This window comes from Culex pipiens, chromosome 2 (genome assembly GCF_016801865.2).
Source record: "Culex pipiens pallens isolate TS chromosome 2, TS_CPP_V2, whole genome shotgun sequence".
Lineage (NCBI taxonomy): Eukaryota > Metazoa > Arthropoda > Insecta > Diptera > Culicidae > Culex > Culex pipiens.
In genome coordinates, this window is record NC_068938.1 from 170,191,494 (window position 1) to 170,206,805 (window position 15,312).

The window sequence follows — 15,312 nt, forward strand, 5'->3', positions numbered from 1 at the left end:
AAAAAAACCGATAAAGTTCTACTGTTATCATTCAAAATCCTTAAGGCCATATTCTTGTTTGTATGTTCAATATCATTTTCATTATTCATAAATATCTGGTTTGGTGTTTTTTTTTAATAATATTTTTTCACGTTTTTTTTTCTTTTCGCTTTTTAATTTTCTTCTTGATTTTCACATTGTTAAGTAAGAAAGTAGGAAAAAAATTCGATGTTAGTAAAAATATATTAAACTGACTTGACAATATTCAAACCATTAGCCAAGTTACACGAAACAAGTCAAATCACCAAACTCAAAAAAAAATTAGACAATTTTGTTCTTAATGTAAAATTGTTATTTCAATAGTTGATACATATTTCACCAGAATTGCAATTGCTAAAGAACACATGCAGTGCCACGTGCTTCAATGAAGTGCGTCAGTAAGTGATAGTTTAGCAAGACGCATGATACTTGAAACGCTTAAGATTGCACTAATCTATTCGATAAATAAAACCGTTGTTTCTAGTTGTACGATTTCTGTCGATTAGAGTTTTCTTACAAACGTTTTTAAGGGGTTACATACATGTAGAAAATCACAAAATGTCGTACTACAGAAAATTTATTAAAACCGCTTAAAAGATGATTTTCAATCACTCCTTAAAGTTTCATGAAGATATTTCATGATTTAACTAAGTAAGAGAAGATTTGGAAATGGGATGGACCGAATTGGTTGAAATTTAAGGCTAGTATGGAGATCGGAAGGAAGGGGGTCAAGAAACAGCTTTACGAACAGCAGAACAAAGAAGAGCGAGCGTTTTCTTGGGGCTTTTCTTCACCCTCTCTGGCTTGCTTTCGCTGCCGCTGCTGCCCATTTGAAATTTTTCTTGACCGGTTCCTTCCGATGTGCGTATACCGCTTTAGGGTGAAGACTCTCACTCAAGACATATCCCGTGCGCATGATGAAGCCCGTTTTTCTTTTATTTTGCTTTCGGAAAAATAAAAAAAAATAAGACTGACAGTTTTATTATATGAAAACACACTAAAAAATGTTAATCTTTTAAAAAATAAACTTTTCGAAAATCGGCCTTGGTCATGCACACGGGACCAGTTTAACGAGTGTTTACCAAAAACTTGAGCCGATTTGGTCAAAGCGAGTTGAGATCGTAGCACCACTCGGCAATTACGAAACCAAATATCTTCAAATTTGCTTAAAGTATATTTTAATGCCCTGAAAACAGTGTTTTTTAAAGTTAAAGTGTGTGCTCATTAAGGTTCCCAGAATATGAGACTTTTTTCTCAAAACCTCGCTTCACAAGCTGAATATTGTTTCTTGAGCCATTTTAGGACTCTGGGCCAAATAAGAGCAAAATCGGTAAACATTTACCCATTGATACTCGAAGGAGAAGTTTATATGGGAAAAATCGTTAAAATGCATGGAAAATCCAATTTTCTTACGGTTTGCTCTGGACGGTGCGCTACTTTCAACCAAATATTCCCAAAAGTGAGATTCTCATTGAAAATTTAATGCTCTACAACTTTGTAGAGCATACCAAAGCTGTAAAACTTGATCCCGAACAGTTATTAGTGATTTAAAACAGTCATTATTGTATGAAAAACATGTTAACACCAACTTTAGGCTCGGGTATCAATGGGTTAATCTCAACCAATTTCGCTCAAAATTTGCACAGATGCTTAAAATAACCCAAAAAACCGTTTCGCTTTGAAGCAGGGGGTCATTTTTTCTGGGCACCCTAGTGCTCGTACTCTCTGACTTTTTTGCCAATTTACATGTATGTACACAGTAAAAAAAATGTGTAAATTTGGAAGGTGTAATTTTGGAAGGTTGAATATTGCCTCTTTTATGATGTAATTTTACCTCAATTTAGACTGAAATAGCGACATTACACCAGAATAGTGGTAAAATTACACATTTTCAGAAGTAATATTACACATTTTTTTCTGACATAAAAGATGTCATGGTAATATTACATCTGGGAAGGTGTAATATTACCATGATTTTTTTTCTGTGTATCCCTAGATGTATTCCCTTAATCAACAGAAAAAAAAACATTCAAAATGTAGAGTAACACAACTGTTGTGCTATTATTATTTTAATTGAAGAGATAACAAAATTTCGCAAAACTTTAAATGTTCAACATTGAAAATCGGACCAATAATTTCCGAGATATCGACAGTTGAAAATTACAGGCAAATTAGGTGAAACTTAGAAAAACTCATTATCATCGATTCGAAATCTTTGTGAGGCTGAATCTCACAAACTAATTGCCCAATTTTCAAAGTGCCAGAGAGAAAATTATAGGAAATTTTGTCAGCTTTTAAAAAACATTTTTTTCAAATTTGCTTTTTTGGCAACATACACGGACGCCGAAGCCTCCCAAAAAATGCTGGAACGGTAACTTCGGGAAGAATCGGGACGATTCTTTTTTCCAGTGATTTGTAAGGATGTCTAGATGATTCTAAAATTTAGCAGAACTCGATTTGATCTAATCTGTACACCCGCATAAAAAAGTTGGAACATTGGGGGTTGGAATGTAAAAAAAATTGAAAATGTATGCCTAATAGTAGCTACAATTTGAAAACGTCACATTTTTTCGGGGGGTGGGGCCATTCTTCGCTAACTTTCTTCGATTTTCGTGAAACTTTGTTCTAAGGGGTAATTTTGGTCCCTGAGAACAAAGCCGAAGTCTATTTTTCAACACCTTTTGACGGAGGGGCGGTACGACCCCTTCCATTTTTTACATATTTTCAGTAAATTGCAGCTCAAAATTGTGATGAGATAAAAATTTGGTGTAGAAAGGACTTTTATGCAAAATTGGACACCCGATTTGATGGCTTATTCAAAATTCCGAAAATACGTATACAGTCCAGACTCTACAGTCTTTCAACTATTAAAATTCGGCTATAATGGGGTCGCAGAACTCGAATTTGAAGTTACAATACAAAAAAAAATAAGGAAATACGAACATTTGTTGTTAATGATTCGATTAGGCTGGTACAAATATTTTTAAAAGTTTTTGTCACCCCCCCCTTCAAAATTGGCCCGAAAAATCAGGGGGCAAAAAAAATATTTTTACAACAAACTTCAAAATTTCAATGAAAATTCAAGTGCAACCAGCTGAAATCAAATTATAATACATTCTTCTGCGTTTAAAATCATTTTTAGCATGTTTGGGTTTATTAAAAAATCTTAAGATTTTTTGAAAATTTTCGATGCAAAATCTTTTTTTTCGATACAATTTTCGTTTTTGTCAGATCTTAGATTTTTTGAAAACTAATGATTGCAAAACAGCTGAACTAGTGTAAAATGCGTTTTAAAACACTTTTTTCGTTTAAATGTGAAGACTATGGCTTGTTATTTAAATTTTTATATTTTTTTATTTTTTTGCCCCCCCCTTGACCTTGGCCAGGGCCGAGGGACAAAAACTTTTTTAAATATTTGCATCGGCCTTATCCAAAGTCCCATACAACCCTAAACCTAAACATGCCTGAAATTGATTTTCAGAGAAATATTTTTTTTAATTGATATTTATCACTTCTATCACCTTTTATAACCAACTGTATTTTTCGCTGTAAAAAAAAATGAGAATTGAATTTGTTTAGGCATTAAAAAAAATTGACGACATTCTGTGACCATGCGCCTCCATCGTGGAAACGCTTTGAATGTTCTCTCGATTACCAGACTAACTTTATGATGAAGATGAAGGCGTTGTTTTATGTCAGTAAATCTAAACGGCAAAATTGATTTATGGTTACTCTCTCTTTTTACGCACAAGAGTTAAGTCATCCCAATGGATGATCTAATTTTAAAAACGGTCAATTCTTCCCTTATCACAAATAAATAGCAATTGTTTATTGTTCCAGGCTCAGCCAGTTTCGACGTAAATTACCGATATCTTCAACAACAACAAAAAAGAGATAATTTCCCCCCAACCGGTCGGACTCGGATTACGACGAGGGCAATTCAGTTATACTGCGCAAAGGCTTTCAACGCAAATCAGCGCTTTAAATTTTCGCCGCTCATTTCGGGATAATTTGGCCCACACGCTGCTACTCTGAAAGTGATAAGGTGACGTACCGTGATGACAGCGAGAAAAAAATACCTTTCTCTCTTACCCCACCCACTTATCGCCATCGCCGCACTGCACTGCATGTGACTAACCCGGATTGTCTGGACAGTCCCACCGAAACTTATCAGTGCACTCATCTATCATCGTGGTTTAATCCCGGTTGGGGTTTGCGACAGGAGCTGAATAGAATTTGTCGATGATAAAACTAAGTCGATTGGTGCTTTACGGGATTGAACGGGATTCGCTCAATTGAGACTTGAAATTTATTTTTAGTTTTAGCAAATCAACTCAGAATTCGGAATACGTTTAGAAGAACTCATCGATGGCGTCCCACGCATCCGTTGGCACCGATGGAGACATCATCGAGGTCATAAGCCTTTTGCAGCTCTTCAGCATGGATCCGTCAGCGTCCCCTTCCTCGCGATCATCCCGCAGTTCCTGATGAACTTCCACGTTGACGATGTGAATCACCTTGCAGCAAGGACCGCTGAAAATTTAGAGATCTTTAACATTAAACAATCGCCAAACAGAATCAGCTCAACTCACGGATTATCCGGCGAGTACTCCGTCTCGCTGTCACTGTCCACGTTCGGCGGCACCGACAGCGTCGTCACGTCTGACGGTTGCGACCATGCCGGCGGATATTCCAGCTCGGGCGACTTGGGCGCGACGGGCAAATTGGGCGGAGACAGCGCGCTCTGGAACTGATCATCGTCAAAAAAGATCGGGTTCAGATCGTTCGGCGGCTGCCAATTCTCGTTGCGTAGCTGCTCCTGGTGGCGTTCGGGTTCGAGGATCGTCCACTCCTCGAATTCGGGCTCGCGCGGCTTCAGATTGATGTCCTGCATCGACTGCTCGATGGCCTGGCGAACGGCACGCATTTCTTCAATGTCCATCGGCGGCTTGAACAGATCTCGCTCTGAGAAAGCGTTGTGGAACTAATTAAAAAGGTCAACAATTCAACCTAATTAACTTACTTTTAAGAAAGTTACGAAGCTTTCGATACTCTTCGTCTTCCTGTTTCTGCTGCTTTCGGGTTAGTCGTCTCGGTTCGGGTTGCTCCAACTGGTGCGCGTAATTTCGTGGAACTCTATTGAAATTTGATAAATAATAAACCTAACTCTCCGGCCGACGTTACCAAATCATACCTATTTCTCAAACTGCGTCCATTTCCTCTGTTTTGAGACTGATTCACGTTATTTTCCACGGTCGTTTGTTGTTTCCACCCCTGATCCACGTTCGGCGGGTCCTCATCCAGGACCACCGAAACTTCCGGAAGGCACTCGCACTCCTGCAGTTTATTCTTGTGATTTTCAAACAGTTTTTTAACGATGTCCTAGAAGAAAAAATGGGTGTTCAATATTTCAACAACAAATAAAGTAATCTTCCACAAATTACAATAGTGTCGTTTTCGGGAGGGGCTGCAGCGCCAACCACTTCCATTTGCTGCTCCGGAGCATCCGGTTCGGCCTTCTCGAGCGCAATGCACAGCGTTCGCATCTCTTCGATTTGCATTCGAGGCTCGTAGATGTTGTTTGCTTGGAAAGGGGGGAAAAGGTTAAACTTGATTTCAAGAGAGATTTTTGAATTTTACCTTCCAACACTTGTTGAAGCGTTTGGTATTCGTCTACGTCGTCGTCGGCCATTTCGTTTGGCGCTTCCGGTGCTGATGTCAAACGGAAATTCTGGGATTTATACGGGATTATCTGAAACTCCACGCACGCTTCTTGTCCGATTCTGATGGAGGATGTTTATTTTCCAGCTAAACAAAATGTCATAACATTCGTGCACGCCCTGTAAAAATAATGACAGTTCTCAATCTGAGCCATCAACCAACGAAATCGGGTGCCTCCAAAAAAGGCCAATTAATTAACCGACTAAGTTTGGATGCGTATTGTTTACAAAATGGACTTAGCGGAAATATTTGCTATTTTTTCATCAGAAGAAACACGTGAATTACGAAGTGAAATTTATAGAATGTTGTGTTAATCCATCAAAGGTAAGTTTTTACAATGGAATATGTCATAAACTTTTAAAAGAAAACATCCGGAACCGTCCTGAACCTTGCTGGACACTTCTAGCAGAGCAGGCATCAACTTTGTTTTATTTTCAGATGCCGTAGCCGAATCAAGATTGCTGCCGGAAGAAACAGCCAGGAGTTATGAGGTATGTAACAATCTTATTGATTGTTTCCAGCAGATTGACCAACTGGTTCCAAAGGGAGCGGTCGTGGCTGAATGGTTACGATGTTCGCTTTACAAGCGAATGGTTCTGGGTTCGATACCCATCTGCTCCCAACGAGAAAGTTCTGGACTCATTAAAATTTGGAATTAATGGAAAATCATGAAAAAGCTCACGGCGGGGTTCGATCCCCTGTCCTTAGGATTGGCAAGCAAAAATGCTTTCCACTTAACCGTGGAGCATTGGTAGCTTGAGGAGGAATTAGACTGGTATAGTTGAATCCAAGAATCGGACAAAGAATCAAAATTGAATGCAAGTTGAACATCAGAACTCAAACAAGATTGCATGCAAGATTGCAAGCGCAGTTGAAATTGAATCTAAAAATACCTCGCTATAAATAGCCTGGGCGACTGATAGAATTCATCCAATAAGAGATGAGAAGAATTGAAAGCTTTCCCATTAGAAATGAGAACACACGAAGAATTCGAACAACAATACAAACGATCGTTACCACTCGCCTAGGGTGGCTCCTCAGACCATTCACCTTCCCAAAAACCGTCCAACTCCAAGCGAAACTTACTTGAGGATACCGTGGAGATTTTCCCTTAATACTACTGAAAAAGTGGAGCATCAACACTTCCCATCTTCCAAATCCCCTATCCTTGTCCCTGGTGCGCGGTGGAGATGGGAGCGGCTGGCAATGGACGGCTGCCATGGTGGTGAGAATCTGGTTCAGGTGGTATTGGTTCTATTCCCAATTATCGATTCCTAGGCAACTTGGGCTTAGACAATCATCACATCACATGGCGAAAATCCAGTCTGCAATCCGCTAAAATCACCGTCTCCTAGCGAAGCGAAGCAGATTGACCAACTGGTTCCAGCAACGGTTCCCGGAACAATTTTTTTAATCAGCCAACTAATTGATTAATTTCGTCAGATCAAGTCGGCTGATTCCGTGTACCGATCCGTCGGTTATCGTCTGTGTTAAGCTTCCATAAGAGTTTGGTGCACCATTGACCGATTCTTCGGCCAACTTCGTCGGTTGATTCAACCGACTAAAACCAACTTAGTTTTGGGAACAGTAGGGTGTTTTTTTACAGGGCGTTCTCAAAAAAACTACTCAATTTTAAGGACAGCTGTTAACATTGGAAAAGTTACCTTAATTTGTGTTAGAATAAATTCTTAAATTCTTAAATTATTAAATTCTTAAATTCTTAAATTCTTAAATTCTTAAATTCTTAAATTCTTAAATTCTCAAATTCTTAAATTCTTAAATTCTTAAATTCTTAAATTCTTAAATTCTTAAATTCTTAAATTCTTAAATTCTTAAATTCTTAAATTCTTAAATTCTTAAATTCTTAAATTCTTAAATTCTTAAATTCTTAAATTCTTAAATTCTTAAATTCTTAAATTCTTAAATTCTTAAATTCTTAAATTCTTAAATTCTTAAATTCTTAAATTCTTAAATTCTTAAATTCTTAAATTCTTAAATTCTTAAATTCTTAAATTCTTAAATTCTTAAATTCTTAAATTCTTAAATTCTTAAATTCTTAAATTCTTAAATTCTTAAATTCTTAAATTCTTAAATTCTTAAATTCTTAAATTCTTAAATTCTTAAATTCTTAAATTCTTAAATTCTTAAATTCTTAAATTCTTAAATTCTTAAATTCTTAAATTCTTAAATTCTTAAATTCTTAAATTCTTAAATTCTTAAATTCTTAAATTCTTAAATTCTTAAATTCTTAAATTCTTAAATTCTTAAATTCTTAAATTCTTAAATTCTTAAATTCTTAAATTCTTAAATTCTTAAATTCTTAAATTCTTAAATTCTTAAATTCTTAAATTCTTAAATTCTTAAATTCTTAAATTCTTAAATTCTTAAATTCTTAAATTCTTAAATTCTTAAATTCTTAAATTCTTAAATTCTTAAATTCTTAAATTCTTAAATTCTTAAATTCTTAAATTCTTAAATTCTTAAATTCTTAAATTCTTAAATTCTTAAATTCTTAAATTCTTAAATTCTTAAATTCTTAAATTCTTAAATTCTTAAATTCTTAAATTCTTAAATTCTTAAATTCTTAAATTCTTAAATTCTTAAATTCTTAAATTCTTAAATTCTTAAATTCTTAAATTCTTAAATTCTTAAATTCTTAAATTCTTAAATTCTTAAATTCTTAAATTCTTAAATTCTTAAATTCTTAAATTCTTAAATTCTTAAATTCTTAAATTCTTAAATTCTTAAATTCTTAAATTCTTAAATTCTTAAATTCTTAAATTCTTAAATTCTTAAATTCTTAAATTCTTAAATTCTTAAATTCTTAAATTCTTAAATTCTTAAATTCTTAAATTCTTAAATTCTTAAATTCTTAAATTCTTAAATTCTTAAATTCTTAAATTCTTAAATTCTTAAATTCTTAAATTCTTAAATTCTTAAATTCTTAAATTCTTAAATTCTTAAATTCTTAAATTCTTAAATTCTTAAATTCTTAAATTCTTAAATTCTTAAATTCTTAAATTCTTAAATTCTTAAATTCTTAAATTCTTAAATTCTTAAATTCTTAAATTCTTAAATTCTTAAATTCTTAAATTCTTAAATTCTTAAATTCTTAAATTCTTAAATTCTTAAATTCTTAAATTCTTAAATTCTTAAATTCTTAAATTCTTAAATTCTTAAATTCTTAAATTCTTAAATTCTTAAATTCTTAAATTCTTAAATTCTTAAATTCTTAAATTCTTAAATTCTTAAATTCTTAAATTCTTAAATTCTTAAATTCTTAAATTCTTAAATTCTTAAATTCTTAAATTCTTAAATTCTTAAATTCTTAAATTCTTAAATTCTTAAATTCTTAAATTCTTAAATTCTTAAATTCTTAAATTCTTAAATTCTTAAATTCTTAAATTCTTAAATTCTTAAATTCTTAAATTCTTAAATTCTTAAATTCTTAAATTCTTAAATTCTTAAATTCTTAAATTCTTAAATTCTTAAATTCTTAAATTCTTAAATTCTTAAATTCTTAAATTCTTAAATTCTTAAATTCTTAAATTCTTAAATTCTTAAATTCTTAAATTCTTAAATTCTTAAATTCTTAAATTCTTAAATTCTTAAATTCTTAAATTCTTAAATTCTTAAATTCTTAAATTCTTAAATTCTTAAATTCTTAAATTCTTAAATTCTTAAATTCTTAAATTCTTAAATTCTTAAATTCTTAAATTCTTAAATTCTTAAATTCTTAAATTCTTAAATTCTTAAATTCTTAAATTCTTAAATTCTTAAATTCTTAAATTCTTAAATTCTTAAATTCTTAAATTCTTAAATTCTTAAATTCTTAAATTCTTAAATTCTTAAATTCTTAAATTCTTAAATTCTTAAATTCTTAAATTCTTAAATTCTTAAATTCTTAAATTCTTAAATTCTTAAATTCTTAAATTCTTAAATTCTTAAATTCTTAAATTCTTAAATTCTTAAATTCTTAAATTCTTAAATTCTTAAATTCTTAAATTCTTAAATTCTTAAATTCTTAAATTCTTAAATTCTTAAATTCTTAAATTCTTAAATTCTTAAATTCTTAAATTCTTAAATTCTTAAATTCTTAAATTCTTAAATTCTTAAATTCTTAAATTCTTAAATTCTTAAATTCTTAAATTCTTAAATTCTTAAATTCTTAAATTCTTAAATTCTTAAATTCTTAAATTCTTAAATTCTTAAATTCTTAAATTCTTAAATTCTTAAATTCTTAAATTCTTAAATTCTTAAATTCTTAAATTCTTAAATTCTTAAATTCTTAAATTCTTAAATTCTTAAATTCTTAAATTCTTAAATTCTTAAATTCTTAAATTCTTAAATTCTTAAATTCTTAAATTCTTAAATTCTTAAATTCTTAAATTCTTAAATTCTTAAATTCTTAAATTCTTAAATTCTTAAATTCTTAAATTCTTAAATTCTTAAATTCTTAAATTCTTAAATTCTTAAATTCTTAAATTCTTAAATTCTTAAATTCTTAAATTCTTAAATTCTTAAATTCTTAAATTCTTAAATTCTTAAATTCTTAAATTCTTAAATTCTTAAATTCTTAAATTCTTAAATTCTTAAATTCTTAAATTCTTAAATTCTTAAATTCTTAAATTCTTAAATTCTTAAATTCTTAAATTCTTAAATTCTTAAATTCTTAAATTCTTAAATTCTTAAATTCTTAAATTCTTAAATTCTTAAATTCTTAAATTCTTAAATTCTTAAATTCTTAAATTCTTAAATTCTTAAATTCTTAAATTCTTAAATTCTTAAATTCTTAAATTCTTAAATTCTTAAATTCTTAAATTCTTAAATTCTTAAATTCTTAAATTCTTAAATTCTTAAATTCTTAAATTCTTAAATTCTTAAATTCTTAAATTCTTAAATTCTTAAATTCTTAAATTCTTAAATTCTTAAATTCTTAAATTCTTAAATTCTTAAATTCTTAAATTCTTAAATTCTTAAATTCTTAAATTCTTAAATTCTTAAATTCTTAAATTCTTAAATTCTTAAATTCTTAAATTCTTAAATTCTTAAATTCTTAAATTCTTAAATTCTTAAATTCTTAAATTCTTAAATTCTTAAATTCTTAAATTCTTAAATTCTTAAATTCTTAAATTCTTAAATTCTTAAATTCTTAAATTCTTAAATTCTTAAATTCTTAAATTCTTAAATTCTTAAATTCTTAAATTCTTAAATTCTTAAATTCTTAAATTCTTAAATTCTTAAATTCTTAAATTCTTAAATTCTTAAATTCTTAAATTCTTAAATTCTTAAATTCTTAAATTCTTAAATTCTTAAATTCTTAAATTCTTAAATTCTTAAATTCTTAAATTCTTAAATTCTTAAATTCTTAAATTCTTAAATTCTTAAATTCTTAAATTCTTAAATTCTTAAATTCTTAAATTCTTAAATTCTTAAATTCTTAAATTCTTAAATTCTTAAATTCTTAAATTCTTAAATTCTTAAATTCTTAAATTCTTAAATTCTTAAATTCTTAAATTCTTAAATTCTTAAATTCTTAAATTCTTAAATTCTTAAATTCTTAAATTCTTAAATTCTTAAATTCTTAAATTCTTAAATTCTTAAATTCTTAAATTCTTAAATTCTTAAATTCTTAAATTCTTAAATTCTTAAATTCTTAAATTCTTAAATTCTTAAATTCTTAAATTCTTAAATTCTTAAATTCTTAAATTCTTAAATTCTTAAATTCTTAAATTCTTAAATTCTTAAATTCTTAAATTCTTAAATTCTTAAATTCTTAAATTCTTAAATTCTTAAATTCTTAAATTCTTAAATTCTTAAATTCTTAAATTCTTAAATTCTTAAATTCTTAAATTCTTAAATTCTTAAATTCTTAAATTCTTAAATTCTTAAATTCTTAAATTCTTAAATTCTTAAATTCTTAAATTCTTAAATTCTTAAATTCTTAAATTCTTAAATTCTTAAATTCTTAAATTCTTAAATTCTTAAATTCTTAAATTCTTAAATTCTTAAATTCTTAAATTCTTAAATTCTTAAATTCTTAAATTCTTAAATTCTTAAATTCTTAAATTCTTAAATTCTTAAATTCTTAAATTCTTAAATTCTTAAATTCTTAAATTCTTAAATTCTTAAATTCTTAAATTCTTAAATTCTTAAATTCTTAAATTCTTAAATTCTTAAATTCTTAAATTCTTAAATTCTTAAATTCTTAAATTCTTAAATTCTTAAATTCTTAAATTCTTAAATTCTTAAATTCTTAAATTCTTAAATTCTTAAATTCTTAAATTCTTAAATTCTTAAATTCTTAAATTCTTAAATTCTTAAATTCTTAAATTCTTAAATTCTTAAATTCTTAAATTCTTAAATTCTTAAATTCTTAAATTCTTAAATTCTTAAATTCTTAAATTCTTAAATTCTTAAATTCTTAAATTCTTAAATTCTTAAATTCTTAAATTCTTAAATTCTTAAATTCTTAAATTCTTAAATTCTTAAATTCTTAAATTCTTAAATTCTTAAATTCTTAAATTCTTAAATTCTTAAATTCTTAAATTCTTAAATTCTTAAATTCTTAAATTCTTAAATTCTTAAATTCTTAAATTCTTAAATTCTTAAATTCTTAAATTCTTAAATTCTTAAATTCTTAAATTCTTAAATTCTTAAATTCTTAAATTCTTAAATTCTTAAATTCTTAAATTCTTAAATTCTTAAATTCTTAAATTCTTAAATTCTTAAATTCTTAAATTCTTAAATTCTTAAATTCTTAAATTCTTAAATTCTTAAATTCTTAAATTCTTAAATTCTTAAATTCTTAAATTCTTAAATTCTTAAATTCTTAAATTCTTAAATTCTTAAATTCTTAAATTCTTAAATTCTTAAATTCTTAAATTCTTAAATTCTTAAATTCTTAAATTCTTAAATTCTTAAATTCTTAAATTCTTAAATTCTTAAATTCTTAAATTCTTAAATTCTTAAATTCTTAAATTCTTAAATTCTTAAATTCTTAAATTCTTAAATTCTTAAATTCTTAAATTCTTAAATTCTTAAATTCTTAAATTCTTAAATTCTTAAATTCTTAAATTCTTAAATTCTTAAATTCTTAAATTCTTAAATTCTTAAATTCTTAAATTCTTAAATTCTTAAATTCTTAAATTCTTAAATTCTTAAATTCTTAAATTCTTAAATTCTTAAATTCTTAAATTCTTAAATTCTTAAATTCTTAAATTCTTAAATTCTTAAATTCTTAAATTCTTAAATTCTTAAATTCTTAAATTCTTAAATTCTTAAATTCTTAAATTCTTAAATTCTTAAATTCTTAAATTCTTAAATTCTTAAATTCTTAAATTCTTAAATTCTTAAATTCTTAAATTCTTAAATTCTTAAATTCTTAAATTCTTAAATTCTTAAATTCTTAAATTCTTAAATTCTTAAATTCTTAAATTCTTAAATTCTTAAATTCTTAAATTCTTAAATTCTTAAATTCTTAAATTCTTAAATTCTTAAATTCTTAAATTCTTAAATTCTTAAATTCTTAAATTCTTAAATTCTTAAATTCTTAAATTCTTAAATTCTTAAATTCTTAAATTCTTAAATTCTTAAATTCTTAAATTCTTAAATTCTTAAATTCTTAAATTCTTAAATTCTTAAATTCTTAAATTCTTAAATTCTTAAATTCTTAAATTCTTAAATTCTTAAATTCTTAAATTCTTAAATTCTTAAATTCTTAAATTCTTAAATTCTTAAATTCTTAAATTCTTAAATTCTTAAATTCTTAAATTCTTAAATTCTTAAATTCTTAAATTCTTAAATTCTTAAATTCTTAAATTCTTAAATTCTTAAATTCTTAAATTCTTAAATTCTTAAATTCTTAAATTCTTAAATTCTTAAATTCTTAAATTCTTAAATTCTTAAATTCTTAAATTCTTAAATTCTTAAATTCTTAAATTCTTAAATTCTTAAATTCTTAAATTCTTAAATTCTTAAATTCTTAAATTCTTAAATTCTTAAATTCTTAAATTCTTAAATTCTTAAATTCTTAAATTCTTAAATTCTTAAATTCTTAAATTCTTAAATTCTTAAATTCTTAAATTCTTAAATTCTTAAATTCTTAAATTCTTAAATTCTTAAATTCTTAAATTCTTAAATTCTTAAATTCTTAAATTCTTAAATTCTTAAATTCTTAAATTCTTAAATTCTTAAATTCTTAAATTCTTAAATTCTTAAATTCTTAAATTCTTAAATTCTTAAATTCTTAAATTCTTAAATTCTTAAATTCTTAAATTCTTAAATTCTTAAATTCTTAAATTCTTAAATTCTTAAATTCTTAAATTCTTAAATTCTTAAATTCTTAAATTCTTAAATTCTTAAATTCTTAAATTCTTAAATTCTTAAATTCTTAAATTCTTAAATTCTTAAATTCTTAAATTCTTAAATTCTTAAATTCTTAAATTCTTAAATTCTTAAATTCTTAAATTCTTAAATTCTTAAATTCTTAAATTCTTAAATTCTTAAATTCTTAAATTCTTAAATTCTTAAATTCTTAAATTCTTAAATTCTTAAATTCTTAAATTCTTAAATTCTTAAATTCTTAAATTCTTAAATTCTTAAATTCTTAAATTCTTAAATTCTTAAATTCTTAAATTCTTAAATTCTTAAATTCTTAAATTCTTAAATTCTTAAATTCTTAAATTCTTAAATTCTTAAATTCTTAAATTCTTAAATTCTTAAATTCTTAAATTCTTAAATTCTTAAATTCTTAAATTCTTAAATTCTTAAATTCTTAAATTCTTAAATTCTTAAATTCTTAAATTCTTAAATTCTTAAATTCTTAATTCTTAAATTCTTAAATTCTTAAATTCTTAAATTCTTAAATTCTTAAATTCTTAAATTCTTAAATTCTTAAATTCTTAAATTCTTAAATTCTTAAATTCTTAAATTCTTAAATTCTTAAATTCTTAAATTCTTAAATTCTTAAATTCTTAAATTCTTAAATTCTTGAATTCTTAAATTCTTAAATTCTTAAATTCTTAAATTCTTAAATTCTTAAATTCTTAAATTCTTAAATTCTTAAATTCTTAAATTCTTAAATTCTTAAATTCTTAAATTCTTTAATTCTTAAATTCTTAAATTCTTAAATTCTTAAATTCTTAAATTCTTAAATTCTTAAATTCTTAAATTCTTCAATTCTAAAATTCTTAAATTCTTAAATTCTTAAATTCTTAAATTCTTAAATTCTTAAATTCTTAAATTCTTAAATTCTTAAATTCTTAAATTCTTAAATTCTTAAATTATTAAATTCTTAAATTCTTAAATTCTTAAATTCTTAAATTCTTAAATTCTTAAATTCTTAAATTCTTAAATTCTTAAATTCTTAAATTCTTAAATTCTTAAATTCTTAAATTCTTAAATTCTTAAATTCTTAAATTCTTAAATTCTTAAATTCTTAAATTCTTAAATTCTTAAATTCTTAAATTCTTAAATTCTTAAATTCTTAACCTTCAAAATGTGCCATAGACATCCAGGATTGGTTTGACTTTTTCTCATAGCTTTTGCAAATTACTGTTAAAAATGGATTAT

The 15,312-nt window shown here is 25.5% G+C and overlaps 1 protein-coding gene across 1 annotated transcript; it reads right to left on the reverse strand.

The window, feature by feature from the left end:
- Nucleotides 1-4,313: 4,313 nt before the first annotated feature.
- LOC120426861 (uncharacterized) lies at nt 4,314-5,818 on the reverse strand. Its single transcript, XM_039591665.2, has 6 exons — nt 5,659-5,818; nt 5,463-5,602; nt 5,213-5,400; nt 5,042-5,154; nt 4,611-4,983; nt 4,314-4,551 (listed from the first exon to the last, which is right to left on the reverse strand). The coding sequence occupies exons 1-6, from the start codon at nt 5,708-5,710 to the stop codon at nt 4,371-4,373; spliced, it is 1,047 nt and encodes a 348-aa protein (XP_039447599.1). The 5' UTR covers nt 5,711-5,818; the 3' UTR covers nt 4,314-4,370.
- Between the last annotated feature and the right edge of the window lie 9,494 nt (nt 5,819-15,312).

Excerpts from the sequence above, each read along its gene's own strand:
- LOC120426861 (XM_039591665.2), bottom strand. The coding sequence starts at position 5,710 with ATGGCCGACGACGACGTAGACGAATACCAAACGCTTCAACAAGTGTTG. Across the intron at positions 5,603-5,658 it reads GCTTCAACAAGTGTTGGAAG|CAAACAACATCTACGAGCCT; the intron begins GTAAAATTCAAA and ends CCCCTTTCCAAG. Across the intron at positions 5,401-5,462 it reads CTCCCGAAAACGACACTATT|GACATCGTTAAAAAACTGTT; the intron begins GTAATTTGTGGA and ends TTTTTCTTCTAG.